This window comes from Corvus brachyrhynchos, unplaced genomic scaffold, assembly GCF_000691975.1.
Source record: "Corvus brachyrhynchos isolate BGI_N302 unplaced genomic scaffold, ASM69197v1 scaffold139, whole genome shotgun sequence".
NCBI classification, from domain to species: domain Eukaryota; kingdom Metazoa; phylum Chordata; class Aves; order Passeriformes; family Corvidae; genus Corvus; species Corvus brachyrhynchos.
In genome coordinates, this window is record NW_008246062.1 from 1,859,077 (window position 1) to 1,873,639 (window position 14,563).

At 44.8% G+C, this 14,563-nt stretch overlaps 1 protein-coding gene across 1 annotated transcript; it reads left to right on the forward strand.

The window, feature by feature from the left end:
* The first annotated feature begins 562 nt into the window (after positions 1-562).
* Positions 563-14,121, forward strand: AQP3 (aquaporin 3 (Gill blood group)). The gene is made up of 6 exons (XM_008643016.2): positions 563-749; positions 9,042-9,168; positions 9,328-9,465; positions 10,804-10,922; positions 11,626-11,843; positions 12,540-14,121. The coding sequence occupies exons 1-6, from the start codon at positions 642-644 to the stop codon at positions 12,712-12,714; spliced, it is 885 nt and encodes a 294-aa protein (XP_008641238.1). The 5' UTR covers positions 563-641; the 3' UTR covers positions 12,715-14,121.
* Positions 14,122-14,563: the final 442 nt, after the last annotated feature.

Sequence of the window (14,563 nt, forward strand, 5' to 3'; positions counted from 1 at the left end):
ATGACATAAAAGAGTTTGGACCTGAATGTAGATTTCCATGGAAAGAGGTTTGGTCTTGTTCGTGGTACCAGCTTCAGCTGGGCAGCTGCTGGAGCTCAGAGGAGCCTTGGACTCAGCTGTAGGGGTTCAAACCCTTCTGCCTCCCAGTTTTGCTGTCAAAGCACCTACAGCCTCTGAATTAGCACAGGAGCACACATCACTTTGCCACCCTGCAAGAGCTTGGGAGGGAAGGAAATCTGAATGCTCACACAAATGGGTAAGGCACTGCTCAATCTATGCACTTAGCTGAAGCTGGAGAAGGGCAGATATGGCCCTGTTTTTTAGGTGGTGATAAAAACAGCAGTGGCTTCAGCAGGGCACATTTAATTCCTTCTTCTTATGAAGCTCCTGAATCTTTTGCTCACCTATGCAAGCAATAAGGAAAATGAAAAAAAACACCTACGCTGTCTCATGCTGAAAAGCAGGAAAAAAAAAAGTTGGGTTTGAAGAGCGGGTGGAAGGGGTGTGGTTACCCAGGAGGTGTGTCAGGCATCGATGAACTTATTTATAAGCAAAGGCAGCTGTGCTGGAGAAGAAACTTTGCTGAGGCTTTGTCAGCTGCAGCTTTTTCCTGACACCTCTTGAGGAGCACCTCTACTGCGATGGGGCGGCAAAAGGACATTCTTTCTACCATTGAGGAGCACCTGAGGATCAGAAACAAATTAGTGCGGCAAGCACTGGCTGAGTGCCTGGGGACACTGATCCTGGTGGTGAGTTGGGGGCTGTGGTGTGGGGATGCTCTCTAACCCATGGGTTCGGGGGAAATTGTCCTGGTGAAAGGACTGTGTTGCTGCCAGGGTTTGCGTTGGGAATGAGCCCAGATCTGGTGCAGCCTTCTGCAATGGGTCTAGAGGACAGTCCCTGTGCACAGGAAAAAATATTCATGCAGATTTCTTAAGGGTGGATGTTGGGGTTTCTCGCAAAGAGTGGGTTCTGAAGAGCTTGTTGGGTGTATGGGAGATTCTGTGTATCTGTGAAGTGCAGGGACCAAATCATCTCTGTGTAAGCAGTAAGTGTTTTGCTAGAGATCATACAAAACTTCCTTTCTGTCTGCCCTGGAGTATTTTCCTGGCTCTGAAGTACTGCAAGTGTTATCACCCGAGGAAATGAGAGCTTTTTTTTTCCACCTCACTTTGCTTTTCCTGTGCATCCCATAACAAAGAAGTAGCTAGAATTTAAATTGTTGCAGTGTCCTTTTGCTGTCAGCCGTTGATTCTCCAGGGTTTGTCAGGGGGGCTGCACGATACCGTGGTAGCTCGTGCTGACAGCCAGCTGAGACCTGGTGCTCGCTATCAGTCAGTGTGTTTTTCAGTGGTCAAAGTAGATAAAACTCTCCTGCCTGTTTCAGTGCTCAGTTTCCAAAGGGGTGGAATATAGGGGATAAATGTGTGTCTGAGTGCCTTAGATTGCAAATGTTTTGAGCGGCTGGAACTTGCTTTGAAGTTAAAGCAGATGTGAACAGCTAGGACAGCTGTGTATGAGCTGTGGGGAGTAAATACTGGTGTAGAAAAACTGTGACAGGGATATCTAGCTTAGAGCATCTGCATCTGAAAACACAGGACTGCCCAGCTGGCCACGGGTTTGGTGCATAGATACTTGAGGCAGAAATGAGTTGGTGTTTGCACAGTGAATATCTGCAGGTTCAAGTTCCTTTGAGATGGTGTAAATCCAGAGCAATCCTGGAGGTTTCAGTGGGGTGACTGTGGGTTTTCACCTCTTTGTAACTCATAACTGAACTTTTTGGAGAGAAATCTAATGGTTGGTGGAGTTGGAGGCAGAGGAAGGCTTCATGAACTTGCATGTCTACCTGGGGAACACCACAAAAAGACTGACACAATTTTATGCTTTAATAAATGAGATTTTTTTTTTTTTGATGATGATGAAGAGAGGATTTCTGAATCTTGTACAGCAGCTTAGGGGACTCTGCTAAGACTGTGTAAAATGCTACCACTCTTAAAAGAAAGCAGCTTTGCACAGTGCAATGGCTTTATTGTCAGAGCGACCCAGCTTTGGTGATTTGCAAACAAGTCCTGTTGATTTTTCCAGGAAGGGTTGTTTGGAATTAAGGTGGGTAGAAGGCGATAGGAAAACGATTAACAGTTAGAAGATTGCTGTCCGTGAATCACTGAAGTTGCTGCTGTTAGTCTCAGGATTGAAACAAGGTAAATCTTGTAAGGTGGATTAATGCCTCCTGATAGTGAAGTTAATATTGCTGAGAAACAAGACAAGCCTTTAGCCACGTGGATCTGAGCTTTCAGAAAGGCTCACGATCCAAACCCCATTAGTCCATTCTCTGACTGTAACAGTTGGCACAACAGCAACTACTTTTTCTTACAGCCTTGCCTCTCCAGGCAGAGAGGAATTGGGATCTGCTCAGAGCTTGAGGAAGGGTATGGTCCAAAATCATAAGCAGCCTCCAAAATGACAGTCGTAATGGGCACCCATCAGCCATGCTGGATGCTGCATTGGCTGAAGTGGGCAGCACATACCTTGTCCTCAGGAGTGTCAAACCTGCTCTGTTTTAGTGTGTGTGTGTCTTAATTTTACAGGCAGAGCCCTCACCGTGTTCAGGAGTTCCTGAACTGGTTTTAGTGGCACACTCAACTCCATCTTGTAGTACTTGCAAACTTCCTTAGGATCTCCTGCAGCAACTCTGCAGTGGGTAGAGTGCTGTGGGCATTCTGTGTCCATGTGGGAGGACGTGGGGTGGGCTTGTGGGAGAAAAGAGGAAGTCCCAAACTCAGTGAATGCTCTTGCATGGTCAGAAGTCCAAAACCAGCTACACAAGAGGGAAATGGGTTCCGGGACTGCAAGCTTGAAATACCCAATCTATTCAATCCCTTTCCAGCTTCATGCTGTCTCAATGTATTCTTCTTAATGAAGGGAAACTTGCAGTTTTTTCTTTACTGCCACCCTGATTCCTTTTCGTCTTTTTATTATATCACCTATGTGAAATAGAAAGGGTCTTGAAGGCAAATTCCTTCCCCTTTCAGCTGGCCTGGACAATTGTTTGAATTGGATTCTCTCCCAGGAGAGAAATTGTCATTTTGTGCCTTGCAAAAGTCCCTGCTGCCCACCCTGCCAGCAGGTTGAGCTGTGCGTGTGTACATTTAGATGTATTGTACTCCAGTAAATATCTGTTATGGGCTTCACATAGTAAAATGCCTGAGGAAAGATCTGAATCCATGAAATTTTCTTCATGGGAGATGGTGTTGACTAAACACAAATATGTTTGAACGGAACACTTACCAGGGACGGATTTAAGGTATGATATTGTTCACACTGAAATCAACTTCCTGAGCCCCAAGGGAGGCAGACTGTTTAAAGTTTGCAGCTTACTTTAAATTTCACTGTGTAATGTAAAACTTGTCCCACTGTGGATATTGGCACCACTTCAGTTTCTTTCCTCCTCCTTTTCACTTGCATAATGACTGCAGCTCTCTCAAACTCTTCTAGACAAAAGCTGTTGTAGACCTCTGCATAGTCTTGCTGCCTGTAAGAATGAACCTAGTGCTTGATTTTATTTATCTCATTTTTTTAAACACATTGTAAAGGTAGAATCATAGAATGGTTTGGGCTGGAAAGGACTCTTAGAATAGTGCCTCTTTTTTTAAGATAAAAATAATCCAGCTAAGGTAGCCAAGCCCTGAAGAGTGCCAAGATGAGTCGCTGTCTACTTGCGAGCCACTTTTGCTGCGTAGAGCACCTTGCACAACTTTTATTTAGTCTGTGGGTAGTGTCTCTCTTGTTGCAAAAATAGTAATGCTGATTCTACATTCTTTTCCTTTGATACTTAAATTGGTGTTTTCCCTCTTCAAATTTCACTTTCTGAGTGGCACATTAGGCTTGAACTTCATACTTATGTTGAAAGCACTGCTTGCTGGCAATTGTTAAGCACTACAAATGCTGAAGGCATTTTCCCAGTTGCTTGCTGTTTGTGTTATTACTGTAGCAACCCACTAAAGACAGATTTCCATGGTGGGTCTCTGTGCCTCTCTTAAGGCTCGGTTTGTTTGCCTTGCTCTGCTAGCTCTAAGTACCAAAGCTGGCTCTGTTTGTCTTTCACATTTGCAGGAGAAGTAACGTGCTGCTTATGACTGATTTCTGAGTGGAACTCGCTGTGATTCACTGCTGTAGAGGCACAAAGAACAAAACAATTCCTAATTGCTTTTCAATTGGTGCTGCCTTGACTTTGTGGCTAGGTGGTAGCTTTCCACAACTATCTGGGGCAGCACAGTAGTTCCCGCAGTTGCTGTTTGATTTGGGGTTGTTTGCTTAAACTCAGCTTGTCACATTTGGAAAATGTGATTTTATTTTATGTATGTATATTTAATTTTGTTTAAAATTTATTTTCTTTGTTAATGCTTTGCTAGACTGTAAAAGGGAGTGGAAATCCTTGCTGTAAACATGTTGAATGCTGCTGATTCTTCCTTGCAAAGGGTCTGTGCTGCTGGGTGCAGGGACATGGGATGTGGCAGTGCTGCTGCTTTCCCTCAACCATTCCACCAGAAGAGGTTGAAGCTCTTCACTGATTGTCCAAAACTGTCCCTTCTTGCTGTCTCTCTCCAGGAGCAGTACATTTCTCTTTCCTTCAAACAGGACAGTTCAGGCCACAAGACTTTCTGTTGGTGGGAAGGAAACTTGCCCCAGGAATGCCCAATCTTGTGACCAAACTTCCACCAGTTGTACTGGTCTTTCTAACAAGTACAACCTCTTGATCTGAACAATAGTAGAGGCATCAGAATAGGTATTTTTCCTTCCTTGTATGTGTGAACAACCTGAACGAGTGAATTTCCTCCCAATGCTCAACTCCTCTGCTGAAGGTTGCTCAGGTTTCCTGAGCTGAAAGAGGCTCATGTCTCCAGCTTTGTGCAGCATTTTTTCTAGCACGTGATGTATGTGGGGCACAATTTTCTTTAGAATCTCTCATCTCTCCAGCCCCACAGCCCTGCCTTGGCTCTGGTTCAGTGGGTGGTGCATAAAGATCTGTAACATAACAGACCATCTGCTGCTGCCCTTCCCTGCTGCTTCTCTCCAGGCTGCCTCCAGCTGTGCTGGACAAAAAACTGGGCTGTGGGGTCTAAGCTTTCTCCTTGCTTTGCAAATTGAGAATGATGACCAGCCTGGTTGTTTGAGATATGCTTTGAGGAAAAGCATAAAGGATAGTGCTTCTCGCATTGTCTTTTTGGCTGATGAAGGCCATCCTACCACATGAGCCGCGGAGTTCAGGAAGATCTCTGCATGCTGCCCTTGCTCCCTGCCTTGCTCCCTGCCTTGCTCCCTGCCTTGCTCCCTGCCTTACTCCCTGCCTTACTCCCTGTGAAGAGTGGCACCTTTGTGTGTCCAAAACTTAAAATCATCCATCAGTATCTCCAGGTCTTGTCTTCAAAGCAGACTCATGGTTTGACTGCCTTTCCAGCATCTTCCCCACTAACCAGAGGACATCAAGGGCTGACCAGTCTTTCCCATCTACCCCAGGGTGATTAGGATAGATTTACAGCAGACTTCTTGCCTAATCCCTGGTTTATTTGATGGCAGAAGAGTTGTAATTCAGGTAATTGCACTCCTCCAGGTCTATGCCAACAAAACTTCCCCATCTACGTTTAGAGATCAGTCTGTTTGAAGTCCAAGAGCAAATGCATGCCGGCCTTTTGTGTTGCACTGGAAGGTGTAAAAAAGCACAGGCAAAGAAAAGAAGAGGCAAGAAAGGAAAGAAACCTATCCCTTGTGCAGAGGAGTTCTGAACACCACCTTCCTCCTGAGCCCACGTATGAAGCTGTTTTCCACAAGGTCTGCCTAAATAGGCTGCCTTCGGTAGCCTTTGGTTCTTCATGAGCTATTGCAACTTTTTTATCCTCCTAGGTTAATTCCTACCAGCCCTTACTGGCTCCTAGTCTTTCATATGTTCAGACATTGAGACAGGGTGTTTTTATGTCTTGATAGACAAAGCCACCTGCTCAGTCTCCAAACATGCCCTGGGCACAGGGAGCTCAAGGTTTCCTGAGTGTGAAGGATCCCCTGCAGCATGCTACCTTTTTCTGTTTTTTGCTGCTGCTTCTGGCTGGGGCCCCCTTTGTACAGGGGGTGGATCTTCTCCCGTCTGGAGTTTGTCAGCCCCGCCACTCTTGAACCGGTTCCTGCAGAACAAGGATTTAGTTCTTTTTCACAGTGCAAGGAGTTGAATCACCCCATAAGCAGTAAGAAGCCTCCCTTTCGGCAGGGAAAGCCATCAGATTTGCTGGAGTCAGTAAGATGAAATTAGGGAGCAGACTTCCATTAACCTGGTTAATAGGTGCATTGACCTCAATTCCTTGGAGAGTATGTTTAATACATCGGAGTGGTGCTTTATTGCAAGCATTTTATTAGCACTTTAAAACCACTTTTGAACTTGGCTACTGAATCATGGGTGTTTAACAGTTGACTGCTGCACCTACTGCCATGTGAGGTGCTAACCTGGGTTTCTGTTGGCTGGATATTCTCCCAGAAGTGGTTTATTACACAAAAACGAAACCAAAATACAGCACCCCTATCCCCCCGCCCCCAACCAAAGCCAAACAAAACAAAAAGCAAACCAAAAAGCCAACAAATGCAAATGAAAAACAAAACCACAAAACCAAACCTGGTTAAGGCAGGTTATTAAAATCAAAAGAATGTGGTGTCATCTTCCCCTTCAGTGTGCACCACTGTCCCTGACCATAGCAGTACAATATTGCCTAAGAACTCTGAAAGACATTGCATGGACTTAAAAAGACTGGGAAAAATGTTGAATTGCTTTTATTTGACCTTCCTTGCCTTTCAACCCAAACTAGATGTTCCTGAACAGTTCTCTGTGAGCAGTGGACAAACAAGACCTACAAAATGAAAGCTGGGGTTCTCCGGTCTCATCTGACCTGGGAAAAGGAATTGTAAGGAAAACTTGCAAAGAGTAGAAGTGAAAGTGGTGTGATTAAAAATTGTAATAGCTACTACTACAGCAAAACTGTGTAGCACCAAGGTACTTGCCACAAAAGCCTGGGTGAGCATAACTTGAAATGGTTCCTTAAAGTCGAATGCCATGGAAGGATGTCATGCATGACACTGTATTTTTGTGTGTAGTGGACTCCACTGGTGCAGGATGGAATTGAACACATGCATATTGAAGTTCAAACCTGTCCCTAAGTATCACTGCACTCTTTTTATCTGCTGAGGGTTAAGTTTCCTACTGTTACGCTGAATTAAGCCAAACAGTGCTCACGGCTCATCTGATAAGCAGTTGTAATGCTCCTGTGGAGTGGCTCTGGGGTGTTTTTGCACGGCCCATAGATTCCCTTCTGAGGAAAAGCTGGAGAGCTACTGCCAGGTGTAGGATGGAGGAGAGGAGGATGGGGAATGACCTCTTGAGATAACCTCTTGAGAAATGGCAGACCTGGCATTCCTCCAGCTTAAGGGAAGACCTTTGTGGGTGATCAGGGAGGTGGAGGTGGGAAAATTTTACTCTGTGGTTTCTGCAACCAAAAGGTATGTGGACAACGAGCCAACCACCATCCACCTGCAGAACTGCCAGTTCTTACAGAGTGAATAACACAAATACCTTCATCACTAGGGGTCACCTGGGCTAACCTCCACCAAACTCAGGTTTTGTGGGCTTGTCCCCTCCCTGGTCAGACTGACGTGCTGTGGCCTTCGAGAGGTGAACACCATGGCCATGTACTCTCCGAAATCTCTACAAAGCATGCTGGGGCTTGTCTGGGGAAAGGGGAAAACCAGATTCACCCTGGTCATTGCTTGTACTTATTTGCTCAGTTGGAGCTATGCTTCCCTTGGTGGTTTGGCATAGCTGGTTCTGTTTGCTGCCAATAAACAATTCATCTTTTCTGCCTTTGTCTTGGAGTCTCCTCTGCCATGGTTTCCCAGCTCAGTGAGGACATTGAAGGAGCTGTTCTGACTGCACCCAGTAGAGAGCGGTGCTGGCTGTTCCTCACTCACCAACGAGTTCAACAGGTTCCTTTGTTGTTTTTACACAAGGTCCTTGTGTTGGGCACCTGGTTCCTTGTCAAGAGGCACCTATGTACAGAGTGTCCACCTCATGAATCAGCCTGCAGCCTACTTGGCTGCTCCTTTCCAAGCAGGCTGAGTGCACCTTTTGCTTTGTTAGCCATTCTTCAGTTGTCAAGGGAATAGGAGGGGATGAGTTACATGTGTTTTGTCTTTGCCTCTGATTTGGATTGTGTGTTGCTCAATGGGCATGTCCAGTGCTGGCTGAAGAAGTGAAGACAGCAAACCCTGCTACCTTGGTGCCTATTTGGTGGCTTATCCTGTAGGAGTGGATACCGCCTCTGTGGCAATTGAGTAATTCTGGGATGATGGAGTTCATGGAAGCAGAAAGTCTTTGTGGGGGTATAGTTATGGGTATGTGGTCAGAAGAAATAAGTCAAGCCTTGATCCCTAGATTTGAGCATCTCATGAGTGACCTGTAATCTCTGTCCTAGTTTAAGGATCCTCTCAGTACCTGCCAATGTGGTAACTCCAAGTGATAATACACCAAGGGTCCGTTCAGGTGGAGCCAGTGGGGGATACAAACATACAGATGGTCAGGTTTAGGGCTCTTTAAGTTACATGGTGGATAGTGGAAAGACCTGCCAAGATAGAAAGCCTGCTGTGTTATAGTTGTACTGTGAATACCTCAGACCAGGATGCTATCTGGCTGATCCTTCTCACCTGCCATCTTAAAATTAGATGTTTGGACAAAGAATTCCAGACTTCTGTAGATCCATCTTGCTTTTAATTTTGCCTCTGTTTTCAGTCCATCCTGCCAGGAGATAGATTTGTCTGTGCCCTGTCTTCTTCCCTCCCATCCCTACAGATAATGCCTGGATACTTTGACCAAAGATTGAAACAGTAAAGGCTTTGAGTTGTGAGTGGAATATGAGGGTACATGAAGGTGTAAGTGGAGGCATTTGTCAGCAACTGGCCCTGATGTGAAGCAGAGAGGGTAATTTCAATCTCTTTTTTTTTCCTCCTAGCTCTTCGGCTGTGGCTCTGTTGCACAGATTGTGCTCAGCAGAGGGACTCATGGAGGTTTCCTGACTGTCAACCTGGCCTTTGGCTTCGCTGTAACACTTGGCATTTTGATTGCAGGACAGGTATCAGGTACGTGTGGCTCCATGTAGGCTGAGTTTCACTTGTGTCAATTGCTGTGTAGGCCTACTTTTTCTGTGTGGCACTGGTATGGAAGCTAGTGTCCCTTGGCACAACTCTGGGACCTAAATTCTACCTGTAAAAGTACACTAACCACCCACCTCTCCGCAGGTGGACACCTGAACCCAGCTGTCACTTTTGCCATGTGCTTATTGGCCCGGGAGCCCTGGATCAAGCTACCAATTTATGCTCTTGCACAAACCCTGGGGGCTTTCCTTGGATCTGGCATAGTCTTTGGTCTGTACTATGGTAAGTGTGGAAACTTTGTGTGTTTTTTGAAGTGAGACTACTGTGTTTGTGACTCACTGAAGGGAGGGAGGTTTCCAGATCAGAGAGGAGCACTTTTTTGCAGAGCAGAGATCCAAGAAACCTCCTTACTGTGTTTCTGGGATGACTTTCCCATTCTCAGGATGATGGGTTCAAGCCTCCTCAAAGCAATCTGAAGGCTAACCAACATTGTCAAAGTGCAAGTCTTTGCCCTTGAGTAATGACCACTGGACCTCTGGATGGCCCCTTTTGTATCTATTGGTCTTCCAGAAAAGTCAATGAAACACTAGCAGTGATGGAGATTTTATATCTGTTCACTGTTCGAGAACCATTTCTCATTCTTGGCTTAAAAAAAATGAAGTCTTCACTGTGATGTCTTATGCATTGTCTTGTTAGCTTTCTGATAACATGACTTTTAGCAGATTTTACTTTTATCAGAGTGATTCCATACCTTGGAAAGCATCCGAGAAAGCCAGTTCCTCCTGCCTCTGTTCCTCCTGTGTGTTTTCCATCATCGTAGGGAGATGCTCAGTAGGCAAGAACTGAATCTTTGTGCTGGCCCTTGCTCTTCCTTTAATATCAGGTGTGACATTTGGACTCAGACTTTGCCTCCCAATGTCTGTTTCTGGCAATAGGAGTGATGGTCCCTGTAGCTGAGTGGAACATCTGGGTCACAGTTATTTCCAGCTGGAGGGAGGAAGCTGCCACCCCAGCACTAGCAGGGGTGCTTTTCACTTTAGGAAGAAGCAAGGAGACCTACCTTCCTCTCAGTAAATATCGTGGTTACAGTTCAACACCAATTACCTTTCCAGTTAGTGGACTGAAGCCTCCTCTTCAGAAAGGATTTAACCCCATATTAACTACCTAACCCATGGAAAAGCTGCATTCAGAGGTGTCTGGTTTTGTCTCCACTCATCATGAAGGGAATACAGACCCTCCTAAGTTAGTTATCCAGCTTCTACACAGTGGTTGGCAAGGTGATGGTTGCTCTAAAGACAAGCTTGCAAGGTGAAACTAAGAAAAGTGAAAGAACAGCCCAAATCCTGTTTGCTGATCCATATCACTGTGTCATGTCTTCACACCAAGACTGATACCAGAGGCATTTTGTTACCTTTGGGAGAGAGTTGGAGTCACCTTAGTGTTTGCTTTGTGGCTCTCCTTCCTGATGCCTGGCAAATAATAATTGTTAGGAGCAGGGACTAATGCCACCTGCCTCTGAGCCTGACTGGTAAAAAACTGTGGTGGTTGATGGCCTAAGTTTTCCAAATGAGTGTTTTCTCTACAGAAAATGTTTTTTTTCTTCTCCTTCCCTACCTCTAGATGCCATCTGGGCTTTTGACAATAACCGTCTCAGTGTACTAGGACCGAATGGCACTGCTGGTATCTTTGCCACCTACCCATCTGAGCATCTGAATGTTGTGAACGGCTTCTTTGACCAGGTAAGAGGGTGCTGGGAGGATGAAAGTCCATTTGAAGAGGAATCTTTTGGGTGGTTCTGGGCCTCGCCTTTAGTTAGAAAATGAATTGCAATTTAAAGATAAGATATCCAGAAAGGTATTTTGGAGTTGACACAGGTATCTCACTGGCCCATAGAAAGGACCTTAAAGCCAGAAGGCTTGTGCTAAGGCATTAACAAGTGATACAACACTGGTCAGGACACCAAAGAAAAGAATTCCATTTGCTCGTAGTCCTGAGTGTGAGGAATGATGGCTCTTCCTCACTCTCACACTGCTACTGTGGTTGTGGCACAATCCAGAGGTCAGCTGGGTGTGGGGTGGTGGTTGCTGTTGAATGTGACTGTCTCTTAAAGTTGCCATCAACAACAAAAGGGACAGCTTCTACCCAGCCGTGGCACATGGGAAGATGATGTTCCCAGATTTTCTGTCTGCCTAAACAGCTATTCATAGCTCTTCTGGGAGAAGGGAAAAAGGTGCAAGCTTGATTGAGATTATGGGCTGCCATAATCTCAAGAGAGGAGCATGGTCCACTCTCATTCCCATGGCTGCTGTGGTCTGATAATGTCATGGGATGACTTGGTGCACCTCTTCCTGTTAAGAGAATTACATCCCAGAGAAGTTAAATAACTTGGTTAGAAGACTAATCTGGATGAAATTCATGTTTTTCTTCCCCATCCCTCTCCAGTTCATTGGTACTGCCTCCCTGATTGTTTGTGTCTTGGCTATTGTTGATCCCTACAACAACCCCGTCCCCACTGGGCTGGAGGCTTTCACAGTTGGCTTTGTTGTCCTCGTTATTGGAACCTCCATGGGCTTCAACTCTGGCTATGCTGTCAACCCCGCCAGGGACTTCGGGCCTCGTCTCTTCACAGCCATTGCTGGCTGGGGCACTGAAGTGTTCCGGTAAGTGCTTGATGATAAAAACCTTGTGCATCAAGGGAAAAAAAAAAATTAGAGTCCAAATAGATGGTAGCTTTGGCACTATAAAGAGTCTTGGCAGCCATGAGGTATTTTTGGATTGTCTAAATGTTGCTAAAAGACACTCTCTGCTCTTTGACTTCTTAAGAAATCGTAGAAGCTGGGCAGCTTCCAGTGGTGAGAGCAAATGACATAGCTTTGCTATCAAAAAGGAAATCTGGGAGCATCCATGAGAATTTCAGTTGCACCTTGAACACAAGCATTTCATGATTTTTTAATGGTAGAAAATGAAAAGTTTGTTCTTTTTTGAGACAATTAAGAGAGCCCTGTTATCAAGGGTTGCTTTCCTGCAAGCAGTGGGAGGGAATTGAAGGTGCCTAGTGTAGACACTGCAGATGCTTCTCACCTTTCTTGGTGGAGAGACAGTCTTGAAAGTCCTGAAAGTAGCTGTTCTGAATTGCTTGTCACTGGGACTTAAAAGTGTGTGTGTGTGTGTGTGTGTGTGTGTGCATGGCAACGTCTGCCTTGGAAGCTCTGCAGATGTGCACGTGGCATTGTCTTGTCCAAGTGAGTGGAGATGGCTGGAGAGGGTCAGATCTTGCATTGCTTCAGATCCAAGTGCAAATATCCTAATGCTTAGGCAGCAGTTCTTACCTTGTGCACTTTCTTTTCATTTTCCAGGATTGGTAAGCCATCCCACTGGTGGTGGGTTCCAGTTGTTGCTCCTTTCCTTGGCGCAGTTGCGGGAGTGATTGTTTATCAGCTGATGATTGGATGTCACGATGAGCCTTCTCCACCTGCCTCTGAGCAGGAAACAGTCAAGCTGGCTAATGTGAAGCACAAGGAGAGGGTCTGAGGAAGCTGCCACCCAGCTCTGGCAGGTATTCATTACTCAGGACTGCCGCTGGCAAAAAGGAGAAGTTAAGAGCTTCAAGAACAACAGGAAGTTTTTTACCTGTCTTGAGATATTCTAGTAATTTTTTTTCCTTTTTTTTATATCCCTGACACATTTGCTTTTGACATTTCCCTGTGAGCCTTCCTCCAAATGCAGTATCATGTAATCTTTTCTTAATAGAAGGGGATTGAGGACTGTAGGAGTCAGGAGAGAAGTGGGCATTGTTGTCCAACACTAATCAGGTGTTCAGGAGTCTGAGCTTTTTTGAGCTATGTTGCTGACATTGCCTGTGACCTTGGCAAACTGCTTCCCTTCAAACCTGTGTTCCAATCTGTAGAATGGGGATCATGCAAAACTAGAATTGTTTTGCTGTCATGGATTGGAAACTCCTATGTCCTGGAGGAAATTTGCCTGTGATTCTGCTGTGGATCAAATTGTGCTTGATGTTGCTCTAAAGTCAGTACCTCGACACCAGGAATTAACTTGTCTAAAGGATTTTTATTGGCCAAAATTTTATATCTCCTATGAATTCCTAGAATTCCATAATGTCAGTCCATAGAGTAAGAATGCATTGGATTTTCATTCAATATTAAGACAAAATGTTTACAAACAAGTGCACCCTGGTGTTATAATCAAAAATTTTAATATTGCCAACTCCTAGAAGATCACACATAGGAAATCCTTATTCTAACCAGGGGCTAACCTAGACAGAAAGCTTGGCTTCCTGAAGCAGCCTTTCTAATTAACCAGCTTTGTATATAAACTGCAAGCAACTAATAGTCAAGATCCGCTGGAAACGCAGTGTTGCTTAAGTTGTGTGTGTTTGTGTAAATTTTACAATGGTGTTGTTGGGGTTTGTTTTTTTTTAGTAGATTTATATATAAATATACTCCTTAAAGCTGTTACTAAATACCAAGGTTGGGATGAGTTAATTTAGAGATGTGTGGGAACTGCCGATTCTCTGTCAGCTTTGAGATATTATTGGATTTTCCTGGGGTGGTCTTGGAATACGGCATTGTGCTTTTTGGAGCACCTCCTTTTCTACCTTGCAGAGTAACTGAGATATCCCTGGTACTCATGGCTGAGGGACTGAGGTCAGGCACCTCCTGTACTAGCAGTACTGGTATCTCAGGGGATCTCTGGCTCTCCCAATGCCATATTATTACCAAGTATTTTGAAAAAAAATATTATTGGTTGTGAAAGAATTTGTAAATCCCGTGCATTAGAGAAACTTGTTCAAAGCCTGTTTCTTTAATGCACGAATTCATTGAAAAATGTAACTTTATACACACCTCCAGCCAATAAAAGGATGTATTCTTCTTTTTTTCCTTTTTAAAAAAATAAAATGTCAATACCTACACTGTAAAATGCTAGTGTTGGTTGTATTTTTAAGCAGCTGTCAGCAAACTTCACCATGAAAAGGAAGTCATCTATAGCAATAGCTTCCTCAAGCCCTTTTCCTCTCTAGCCTGAGCACAGGGGAATTAACCCTTTCAGGCAGTCCACCTACATGCTCCGTTGGTGTTTTATTCCTTTCCCTTTTGGGGCATGATTTTGGGGTATGTGGGAGGAGATGGAGTAGCTGTACACAGTATAGTGACCTAGGTATGGGCTGGGAGTGAGAGTGTCCTGCTGTCAGGTATCTTATTCTTAAGGCAAAAGAACTACTGGGTAAGTATTTGTCCTTCATCCTTTGTACAGTTTAATTTCCCTTACTAATCTCTCACTTAACATAGTTCTGAATGTGCAATCCTACCCTGCCTTCATGTACTGTTCAGCCCCATCTAGCATATTACCTGAGTCACCTTTT